The sequence below is a fragment of the Fopius arisanus genome, unplaced genomic scaffold, assembly GCF_000806365.1.
Source record: "Fopius arisanus strain USDA-PBARC FA_bdor unplaced genomic scaffold, ASM80636v1 scaffold00006, whole genome shotgun sequence".
In the NCBI taxonomy this organism is placed as follows: Eukaryota; Metazoa; Arthropoda; class Insecta; order Hymenoptera; family Braconidae; genus Fopius; species Fopius arisanus.
This window is the reverse complement of record NW_011887745.1, coordinates 1108006-1120439: the sequence shown is the minus strand read 5'-3', so window position 1 is coordinate 1120439 and position 12434 is coordinate 1108006. Positions and strand designations below refer to the sequence as shown.

The 12434-nt window shown below is 37.0% G+C and overlaps 1 protein-coding gene across 1 annotated transcript in view; it reads right to left on the bottom strand.

Annotated features, from left to right (window-relative positions):
* Positions 1-12434, bottom strand: part of Tdg (Thymine DNA glycosylase) — a 32515-nt gene that overhangs the window by 12689 nt on the left and 7392 nt on the right. Inside the window, exons 2-5 of the mRNA XM_011316285.1 lie at positions 4927-4994; positions 3502-3719; positions 2688-2995; positions 1963-2104 (exon numbers count right to left, since the gene is read on the bottom strand). Coding sequence (XP_011314587.1) covers positions 1963-2104; positions 2688-2995; positions 3502-3719; positions 4927-4994 — 736 coding nt within the window. The remainder of the gene's footprint in view (positions 1-1962; positions 2105-2687; positions 2996-3501; positions 3720-4926; positions 4995-12434) is intronic.

Here is a 12434-nt window from a genome sequence, read left to right as displayed (position 1 = left end):
TAATTTAATAACAATCTCGTTCTTGGGGTTGCACCAATTAATAAAATATTAGTGTATATATTTTGTTCGTGGTGGTATTCTTCAGGTACATTTAAATGGAGATGGAGATTTTTAGCGAGGATGAGGATTGGGGTGAGGGAAGAGGGAATAATACGCGTGGTTCATCTGCATTTGGTAACGGCGAATGATTATGCAACGGCCCGACACGGACACGCCGGGTTACCTGTTGCGCAACAAACATCCGAAGACGTTATATTCGCCTCTTTACATTTGAGGTTAGGTAACTAATAAACGAGCCATAGTCCAAGGATAAAACCGCCAAGAGTCGAGGGCGTCGTTAACAGCGCACATGCTTCTTGCGTAATTATCTCAAAATGAAGAGAGAAGAGAAAAAAAATTGAAAGGAGTAGAAAGCAAATGCTTATTCTTATGCACACGCTATTTACCTCATTGTGGTGGTTATGAGGGAACCCTTGTGGTGGTCTTTGATAGCTCTTTGGAACGAAACGAAAACGAGCGAGATAGGGGAGAATAAAAAAAAAAAAGATGAGACTTTAATCGGGCTATTGTACCTTTATTCAGAGCCCTCACTCACACGATGAATACACATTAACACGTGTGCTTACGTCGGACGAGATGTCTCCAAAAGAACCAGAGAAAGTCACGGCTTTGGGTCGAGCACTTTTTTTTTTGTCGTGTATTTTTTTTTTTTTAAATTATGCTTGTGGTTGTTTTTACGGACTGTCATTCGCGGGTCTATGGGGGAGATCAACATTTTTATGCAAAAGTTATGGTTTTTTTGAGGCCTCGGTCGTTGCACCGGGGGAAAACATTCACCTGACGCCACAGAAAAATTACACCATCAGGTTTACTCTGCTATTTTTCACGGAATCACATCATTTTTTTTTTTATTTACGATTGTTCTTGAGGATTGTTTTAGAGTTGGATTGAAGCGAAACTATCTTGGAAATTGAAGGCTATTTTTTTATCATCTAGTTTATTTATTTATTATATTATTAGAATTGTTAATATGTCGAATGAGAAAATAACGTTGGCTGATAAATGACCGATGCCTCAAAGAAACTCCACATCACAGATCGAATTACGAATTCAATTCATAGAAATCCTCAGGCAATATTCAATACGGTGTGCAAAATACATCGATTTATTAATGTACACTACAGTAATCTCCAGCTCGTTCAAGTAAATCACAACGATCGACTGCCCTTAGGGATATTCATTTAAAAATAATTGGGCTTTTCTGCAGTTAACAATTTTATCATTTTATCATTTGTAGTATTTTTAACAATAATATAATGATATCGTCAAACATCAACTTGTAACATTTTTCGGACTAATATTTTAGCGAAGTAATATATTTGCATTAGAATATTTTGAGGGATAATATTATTATTGAATAGAATTTAGAGCGGTCACCGTTGTGATTCGTCTGGAGGTAAAAACAACTTTGTATCTACACGCCGATTGATCTGGTCGTCAACGTGCAGTGGCATAACAGCATTTTCACGATTCAACACCTCGCGGTCCAAATGCGGAATGAACAAGTCTATAGTTGGGGGAGGGTAACGATCCGCGGTATGGAGACAAAAGGAACGGTGCGTGAGCAATTATTGATATCATACACTTCATCGTGCGGTGTCCGTCAATATTGAGAGAGAAGAGGAATTATGGAATGGTTTCATGACTGCTTAATGTATTTTTATCACTACTGTCCAAAGTGCTTGCTTTTACCAACACTTCCAACAAATTTCACAAATTAAAAAATAAAAACAATATTATTTTTGCGAATACGTACTCCATTGAAACACAAAATGCAATCACACGTACAATCGCACGTGCAATCATACGCTTTAGGAATCATAACGACGACCCGAATAATCCTATGAGCTTATTTGTGTCGTAATTTTTTAATAATTAGATTGACAATACTTGTCTACTTACGATTATAATATCGAGGTTTGGAGTGAGGTGATCTGGTAGCACTCGTTTGCTGACCTCCTCCTCGGGCATTCCATCGAATCTGTCGTGTTTCTTTCTTTCCTTATACGTTTTGGCCCGTTTCTTCGCCTCCGCCAACTCCGCCCTGAGGAAAAATCACGTAGGACCACGTCGTTAGTCAATGGAAACTACTTTTTTTTTTCCCCTCATTCGTCTTTTCTCTCTTCAGACAAACATTCGGCCTTTTCCCCTTCACTTTTTTACGCCCTTGTGTTTGCAGAGTCGAATGAACCATACTCGGTGAATTCCAAAGCTATTCCCCCCCGAATACCGCAATTACGAAGGTGAATTTGTCAGATTTACTAAGTATTATGTGCAGCGATCAATTCACTCGAGAAATGTGAGTTTTTAATGGTAAGTATCAACTAATCCGATTTATTTTGAGAACTGACGATTCAGGGGGAACATTAAAGGCCTTTTTTATAGCTGAGCAAATTCTCGATAAAAATTATCTGGTGATATTTTTTTTACAGCAAGTGATATTTTAGAAAATTCTACAGGACAATTTAGGGCTGAATATCAATCAATTGATAAGTACTTAATAATAACAATAATTAAATGAAATATTCCTAATTATCTTGTGATTGTAATAATTGTTTGGATTTTTAATGCTGCTTGAATAATTAATTGATATTGAAATAGTGAAACGAAAAAATAGGAGAACCTACTCTTCTGGTGTTAATATCATCTCGGATTTTTTCTTTCGCCCTCTCTTTTTCGGCTGCTGTTGCAATTGCAGTGGATTTACTACACCATTCATAGCGATATTCATCTGGTGATGTTGATGCTGCTGGGGATTCATCATTGGCCCCGGGGACATTGACGTCGGTGTGCCAAGGCCAGATTGTGAACCACTGGGGCATGTAATGCCATCAAGATTTTCACCGGGACTACTTGCCGTTCGAACTCCACCCATCGACATCTCCTCGTCGACGAATGAATAAGGGTCCACTGGAGTTTCACACTTGACTCCAACCTGCAATTGAAATTCCAAGGAATTGTTCAGAGGGTGTGAATATAATGGGCGTGTCAGTGCTGTCTTATCATTGAGCTGTTTGGTGAATGTCAATGATGAAGATGATGGACAAACTTTCTACAAATACTCTAAAATTTTGTTATCCACTCGAAATTGTCATTTATTATTTAAAACGCTTGGATGTTTCCTAATAAATTTCTGTGAATGTCATTTGAATAGATATTTTGATGAAAATGAAATAATTGAGATTGTTTAGAATTGTGGAGAAAAAGTAGAATCCCTTTTTAAGGTGAGCAGAGAAATTATGGATTTCCTTCTAATGAAAAGAACAAGTTCTCCCTAAATTTGTTTTTTTTTTGTTTTTTTTTCTGTTTGCCTGAGTGCAGATGGGGATGGAGGAAATTTGAATGGAGGAGATGGGAGATGAAAGATAGTTGGATGAAGGGTGGTTTTGCGGTAATGATGGCTAACGCGGTTTGGGGGAAGGCCCTATGAAGCTCACTCACCTGTCCCAATGTGGCCCCAGTGGATCCTGGCTGCTGAGGCTGATGTGGAGTCGCCGATATTGGCGTCAAAGGTGTGTGCGGAGTATGAGGTGTATGTGGGGTATGAGGCGTCAGTGGTGTATGATACTGTTGGCTACTGTCACCACCATTACTCCTCATCTCTAGGTCGGGACTCGTCTCGTACCCGTCATCCCTAGCCTCCTGCTTAACCATTATACCTGTAATATTATATTATGTTTACAAAAATTTCCATTGCATTTTGAATTATCGGATTTTTAATGCAATTTGCTTTAATGCAAAAATTCAAAATTTACAAAATTTGAATGCAATTTTAAAATTTTTTATTCCATTTCAAATTGGACTGTTGGACTGTCATTATAAGTTTATTTAATAGTCAATTTTTAAATGGAAGCTTGAATTTTGATCAGATTGAAAATTCAATTGGAGATATTGCTTTGCAGGGGGAGAATATATTTTAGGACAGAATATCAATTTTTTCGGGGCTGTTAAAAATTTTACGTTTGTTCGATTAGAATGCAAACTGTAATTTTATAGCAGGGAATTATCAGTATTGAAAATTTTTGAAATTTTTACAGAATTCAGATCATGTACATCCTATATCAGCAAATAAAGATGATCGTCTAGTAGAAAATAACTCAACGGTTTAGTTGATCGTTCGTTGTCCCAGCTGAGTAAATTTTTAACAAGAAGTGTTTTTAAGAAAAAAAAAAAAGAAAACACGTGTAACAATGACTCACACACGTCTTCCCACCGTTAGCTAAACAACAATTCGCTCATTCATTTTTTACTGATAATTCAGTGGATTGTTTAAACGTTCCCCCACGGAACGAACTTAATGACGGTTAACTAAGTGAGTCAATTATTGAACTTATCCTTGAAAATAACAAAAAATGTTGCTAAATCCTAATGAAAAATTATCTGCAATTCAACACAAACAAATTAATATACAAAATTGTTTCCCTGATTTGAAAGCTTAAATAATACATTGAAAAAAATGGTTTTAGAATATAATTCTTTTACAGTTACGATCGAATTCAATTAATTATTCGTTACTTTGGACTAAATTTTAAAGAAAAAAAAATCAGATATTTTCCTACCGAATCATCAATTATGGAGATGATTTTTAATTGAACTAGCAGTAAAAATTCTCCCTGTTACGTTCTGCCAACGCCAGTGAGAATGTCTTCCTATTTCGCTTAATACTAATGATTGCATCTCATTAATGTCATTTCGATTTAATTAATGCTGGAATCTTAATGCTCAAGATAAAACCTCTTCATGATTGCTCAATAACGAGAAGATTAAAAAACCAATGTTGACATACCTGACGTGATAAAAAAAGAATTAAACAAATGCATTCAAAGGTAGAATGTACGTTAAATTAATCATTGCATTGGTATTCACCTTGTGAACCGCTACAACTCATCGTGTTGCTAGTCTGCCCTCCGTTTTGTACTGGAGACGGATATGACCTGCAATTAAAATAATGCCATTATAAGTAATTGAACTTTCACAGTAATCATCATTATCAAAGAATTATCATTACGAATATAGATTCCCAAAAATTAAAAAATCCGGCAATTTTTGGAGATGATGAAACGTCAATTATAGATTGAACTGAAAATCATGGATTTTAAAGTAAAATCTAAAAATATGTTTTTGTTGAAAATTTAATCAACCAAAAGACATCTTCTGACATTTGCCACTGAACTCATAATTTTTCGAGATAAATCAATAATAAATAAAGATGATTTTGTGACACTTTGCCCATCACCTATATAAATTGATATCTCTAGAATTGATGTTGAATAATTTTGTTGGTGAAGTGGTGAAACAGAAAAAGTCACCAGAACTTCAAGGTGAGCTTTGCCCTAATGACTGTCTTTGAAGTCATGATAACTGGTGGAATGTTGCACATGCGAAACGAAAAATTCCGTCGTTTCTCTTCACCTCAGAGGCTTTTGTGTTGCAAAAAAAAATAATGTCGAAGTGAAATTGGCGTAACAAATTCATCACTACTGATTTCAAGTCACATATAGAAAAAAAAGGACAGAAAGGACAGTGACGTGAGAGACGTTGGGAATTCGTAAGAAGAGTAAAAATGGCCTCAGCTACGCTGGTGTGCGTAAGTTGAAGTTGAGAATTACGCAAGTCAATGGCTGATGGAAAGTATTCGACTGGCATCATGGCAAATGTGTGGAGAACACATTGGCTTGTGTATGAGGGAAGAAAAATAGAAAACGACAGCAGTGGCCCAAAGCCAGAGAGTATAGTACCTGCCACTGACAGACAGAAACTTCAACTTTCTTAAAATCAAAATGCCTTCAGCTTCTGGATACAACGGACTAGGAAAAACCAATGAATAATCGAGGTCAAATTGCAGGGAAAAATTTTCACCCAAAAATTAACAACATTGAAATTACAAATGTCTTTCCATAATATTTCGTAAAAATGGTGTCTCTCTTAGTAGAATTACGGAGTTGTAAAAAAATGGGATGACACTAGTAAAATTTACTTTTTTTAGACGAATTTCATGGAAATATTGGCATTTTTTTTGGATGTAAAACGGAGGATGTAGCGACCGTAAATAAAGTTTATCTCTCTATCAATCTGTTGTCATTTTTTCTAGATTCATGGGGTTGCAGTAAAAAATACAATGACTAGTTAGAATGACAATTTTTCGTGAAAATCCCAGAGTAATATTGTAATTTTATGAGATTCCTGACGTTGCAGAGAAAAATCCAATGAGCTAATTTACGATTCCATATCCAATTAATAATTCAAACTCTTTTAATAAAAAATGAACTAAAATTAAATTTCTACTAGACTCATTTCTTCACCTCAACTCGAGGGCAAAAATTCCTTGAGAGCCATATTCGGTGTACGATTACCAAGCGTAAGAGTGAATTTAACAATAAAAATTTTTCCTCGCGTGGGAAATGGTAAGAAGCTTGCAACATTCATATATACATTATTTAATCTCCTTCCCATCTGACTCCACAAAGACAAGTTTAAAAATGTCCTCATCACATGTCGAATAAAATTCTTTAATTCAGTTGAGAATCTTCGGAATACATTGTGAATCCCCGTCTTAGATATTCCATGATTAGGATCATAATTGACACATGGAGAAGACTCGGTAGTAAAGTGATCCGTGTTTCTGCGAGGTGAAGTTGTCAAGAATTCACTGAATTATTAACTCCCTCGAAATTCCTCGAGCATTGAAATTTTGCCATTTTATCTGTCGCATTTGAGTCAACCCCAGTTGAAAATTTTTGTTAACAAAACCATCAACCACAAAACAAACTTTTCCACATCCACCAATTGCATCATACCTTCCAAGAAAAATTCTTTCCAAACAACATTCTAAATTCCACCAAGAAAAATCCCCCCATCAACATTTTCCCAACACCTGACTATTTTCCTGTCCAAATATCATCCCATCGTCTCAATTTTTTTTTTCCAACCCAAATAAACATTCACCCAGCTAATTCGAAAAAACCACCTGGAATAATTTTTTAGGTGGAATATACCTGGTTACCATATACTTTTTATGCCAGGCTGTACCTTATGTATATGGCCCAGGGCATCTGTACATGGATATATCCCCCTCTACATTTTGTACATGGGCTGCGTTATACAACAGTGTAGCTGTACATATAGACATTCACATATGTACAGCGCGACCGTGCGGGCGCACGAGACGGCCATATGTACATAGAGCCCTCGTAAATATGTGCCTGGAGTTAAATACACAGAGTATATAAAGGTGAGGTGGTGAGGTGGTGAGGTGGTGAGGTGGTGAGGTGGTGGGTGGTGGGTGGTGGGGTGTAGCGTGTTGGAGATGGTTGGTACATAGAAGTACTTGCTGGGAACGACGACTAGGGCAGTCGCAGCACACAGGGTGAGGGGAATAGCCGGAAAGAGAGGAGAAGAGAGTTACCAGGGGGGGCATCGGGGGGAAGTGGTGGGTGGGAGGGGGGTGGTATACCAAAGGGAGGGACACAGAAAGTAGCGACGGCTGTGAGTTGTTCGTGATACTTGAGCAAAATGATATTTTCCATTTTTTAGGGATGAGAATGAGAAAAGTTATTATTATTATTAGTAGTTGACGAAATTTCATTTGAGGGATTTATCATTTTGTGGAGCACCAAAAATTCTGCGGATTTCCAATTTAGATGGATTGATTTCGGAGTGGAATCGATCATTTGAGATTGTTAACTATTGGGGTTTTATTATTGAAATTATTCAAGTCAAATTTTCACATTATTCATTATTCAATATATTCAATTATTTAATTGTTCCCTCTTGGAAATTTCTTCTGGAAAAGTCTCTCATATTTTTCTTGAATAGTTCCAGAGTAGGTTTCCCTTATTGTAACTCATTGTTATTCATTGTTCATAATAATTAAAAATCATTCTAAAATGAGTAAATGGGAACTCGTTTAAAAGAACGGTCAAAAAACTATGTCACCTAAACTCTACAAGAAGAGAAAAATTCTTTAATAATTACGTGCCTCTTCCGTAACCTGCCAGTCAACACAGTATTCGGTAAAAATTACGGAACAGTTACGCATTTTTTTACTGAACATTCCGTACTTTTTTGTAAACGTTCTGGATTTTTTTCGGCAAATGCACTGAAAAAGTGCGTAACTGTTCCGTAATTTTTACTGAATATTGTTTTGACTGGCAGGGTACGGAAGAGGCACGTAATTTTTAAAGAATTTTTCTCTCCGTGTATGAAAAAAAATCATCTACAAAAAGATACATGAAGCTTCTTAAAAAGTATTGTCAAAGTCTGTGCACGAAATCAGTCGTATTTTTTGTTGGCTGATTGCCTTGTTTATTACTACATATGTATTTGTTTTGTTTTGATTTGATAGGATTGTAGAAATCAATACCGCGAGATAAGTACATTGAATTTGTAACTGTACTTGGGGATTATTAGTTTTGTTTTGATTGAGGATAAATATAGAAATTAATATTTCTCAAGTAAACGGCTCGATAGCCAAAAATTTCCCATGTATTTCGACAGAAACTCGTAAATACTCGTAAGTACTCGTGTAACCCAGCTGTGAATTAATTTTTAAAATTTTTTTTGATGGGGTTTTGTTGTCCCCGGTTTTTTAGACATGAACCCGAGTAGATAATCAGAATACTCGCCAACAGTGCAATTATTGAAGACCAAAATGTTTCAAAATTGCGAAATAAACAAAAATAAGCATTACCGGTTTTTTCGATTGAATGAACATCAATGGATGTCACAATTCATTTACTTCCCCCGGAAAAATGAACATTTTCATCCAACACTTGGATCATAAAAAATAATGATAAAAAATACTGATGCTTTCCAGTAGACACAATACCAGATAACAAATATATGCTTGCTTGCTCATTACATCTTCAAGTCCTAAAGTCCAAATAATATATTTCACCCGAGCCACGAACAATTAATCAACTCATCGATAAAAGCCAATTGAAATGATTAAAAAAAATCCTCATCACCTGCCCATTTCCATTTTCACCCATTACCTCCAAATCGAGTGAGCCTAAATTCCACAACCATCACTACTCCCCCACATTTGATTTGCTCCTGCAATAGGCCCAGTTCAGTATGATCTCAAAAAAATAAAACTAAAAATCATCCTAAAAATGAGTTGTTAACCAGAACAACCGTGGATGGATATCATCGGAAAAGTGGGGAAAAGAAAATTTGGAGGATAGTTAAAGTACAGTAGGTAGCCGGGTCGTAGCCAGTCTGTAGCCGGCGCTCGGCGTTGCCAGGGGAAACCTCCAGAAAACTCGTCTCTACACACGTACAAATGCGGCCGCGAGGGGGGAGAGGGGGGAGGGGAGGGCCACACGGCCACACGGCCACACGGCCAAACGGAAACCAGCGCTAACACACTCATGGGGTTGGCAAGAACGCAAAGAGAGATAGAATATATATAACCCAAGTGAGTGAGAAAGACCCGCAACACATACACCAATACCTACACCTACACCAATAGCTACACCAATACCTACACCTACACCAATAGCTACACCAATGCCTACACCAATACCTACACCAATACATACACCAATGCTTACACTAATACATACAGACAGAGAAGCTACACGCAAACCTGCAATGGGGTGCTTCCCTCCATTATATACAACATCTACCCACCACCTCATCCCTCTCTTTCCTCTTTGCACACCCCCCTTTTCCCCCCTACCAACCCCTCACCCACCCACCACCGTTTCCACCCACGCACATAACCAACGCACACACACATACAGGACAGCTCAACTCCGCGAAAATGTCGATAACGAAAAACCCCAAGCTGCGAGACAGAAAATAGCCAGGACAAACTATTTTCTTCCATCGCCTGTGCATCCCTGATCCTTTTCTTTTGCCCTGGCCTTTTGTCTTCGCCATTTTTTTTTTTACTTCTCCATTCCCCCCCCCGTTCTTTTTTTTTCATCTCGCTATATACTGTGGAAAAAGAGGACGATATACCCACGGGCTATTAGCTGGAGTCACGTTGTCGGGATTCCCCAGTGATGGAGAAAAAAAAAAGGGTGGAAAAAAAAAAGGAGAGCGCTTGAACGATCGGAGCGCCATATAATTTCGTCACGTACCTGAAGAATTTTTGCCTTTTCTTTCTTTCTTTCGTCCTTTCTTTCTTTCTTTCTTTCTTTCTTTTTTTCTTTCTTTCTTTCTTTCCTCTTTTTTTTGCCTTTCTCTTTTGCCCTTTTTTTTTTACTGGAGTTTTTATTCCACCGGTGGTGCGGCCTCGAATTCCGCCAGACGGCCACGAGACGGGGGAAATATGGCTAGGGGAGGGTAAGAAAGGGTGAGTGCAGGGGAGAATAATTTATATCTCCTTTATTTCTTCTTTGGACTATATATCTTCGGGGGAATACATGGGATGTTTGGGGCCATGGTGAATTGGTAAACTGTGGGAGTCAGCAGACGCCGATTTTTCGGGGCTCTCATTGCTCAAGTGGTCAAGTTCATTGAGAATTTTTTTTCTTTTTTAGGAATTTCGAGTGATTTAGGCGAGGGCTGATACTTTGGGGGTTGGCAAAATTTTTTATTCGGAAATTATACGGAATTCAGGGCAATGATTCTAGATTTTACCGAAAGACGCTTTTCAAAATGAATTCCACTCTCGGAACGGTGATTTCAAATTAATTATTTAATTTAATTTAACATTACATCATTTATGAAAGTTAATATTCATCTTGAAAGTTGAATAATTAATAATTTCGTCTTGGAAGTTTTCGGAAAAATTCGATTGAATTTCTAGTAGTCTGAAAATTCCGGAAAATAATTATGTGAATTTCCATAACTTTCCCTAATTTTTGTTGTGCTTCGGACCTGGAGATTAAAATTTCATTGAATATTCAACGAAATTAGTTGACTTTTTAGTGAAAAAATGAGATAATTGCACTTCATGCAAATTGAGGGTTGTAAAAAATTTCAAGTTTTTTTTCATTTGAATTTCAAGAGTAATTTTCAAACCGTGTAATTGACTCAACAGACGCTCATAATAAAAGGATTGAAAAAAACATAGGCGTTCTAAATATACGTATGAAAATATAATCGAATTTGGTTTCATTGGTTTCAGGTCATGACCGTTGCAATATCAAGTAACTTATCTTGTCTTATCACTGCCAGTTGAGTGAACAGGAAATAAATCTCTTGGTTGATGTGCATAATGAGTTTTTTATTGTTTTTCAATAGCTGATTGTTGAGGAGTAGCTTGTGGTCGAAAAAAAAAATCACCGGGAACTACACGATTTATTCACCCTTCTGGATGCCCCTCCCAACAAACCATTGAAGACATTCCTCCAACCTGTATGCCATCGTAAAAAATATTCTCGGTTACGGCAATAAAAAATTTACGACAATTTTAATGACGACACTATCCACAACACATCGCACCTTTACCTCTGGTACTCGTGCCCATTCAATCATCCGAAATACAGTTGCAAAAGTAAGACGAAAAATTTAAAAACATTCTGTAAATCCCTACGAGGCAATGAACGATTTTTTTTTACTCCATGGACCACAGCAATCTGTATTTTCATTAAAAATCTCATGAAAATCCATCAGAAAATATCTCAAGGAAACAAAAGCCTTGGAAATTGAATAATCCATTTTTTGAATTGAATTTTTTGAATTAAAACTGTCCTGGGACAATCACAAAATTTATTAATTATTTTTTTTTTTTTAATTGGAGGTCTCATTAATTTTTAGATGGGGACATATGAAATTTTAGAGGTCGGAAGTAAAAATATCCGGGAATGTGGATCAATAAAAAAAATTGTTGTGAAAAGTGTGAAAATGCTGCACTCGACCGCGAATACGTAGACCTTGACTAGGACTGGAATAACAACGGAAATGCCATCAACCGGTGGAAAAACAGGGAAAAGAGAGAATAAAAAAGTTTCCAAATCGATGTATACGTGAAAAAGAGTTTTGAGTTATAAATTGCCGAGAGTTACCCGAGTTTTCGCCCTCTCTGCGCCCCCACACCCTCTTTACCCATTCCCATCCACCGCTTGAATATCCTCCAAAGTTGCGTGTAAACAGAGAGTCGAGCTTGTGAATGAAACTGCAGTTTAAAATGGAAAAAAGAGAATGCCAGTAGTAAGTAAAAACTTGCTTAATGCCCATTCGTTTGCCTTGTTCAACAACTCATTTTTTTTTATCATCGCGCAGATTTTCTAATTGACAATTACATCAGCGGGTTGGGATGAACCAATAGGTTAACACCGTTTAGCACCCGGGGAAAAGACGCAAAATTCAAAATCCCCAATTTCAAACTGAAAATTGAAAAATACTTCATCTCTTTGTCTTTTCGCGGGGCGTGTACACAACTGCTCACCGAGAATTTGGATTTAAAAGTAGAAATTTTG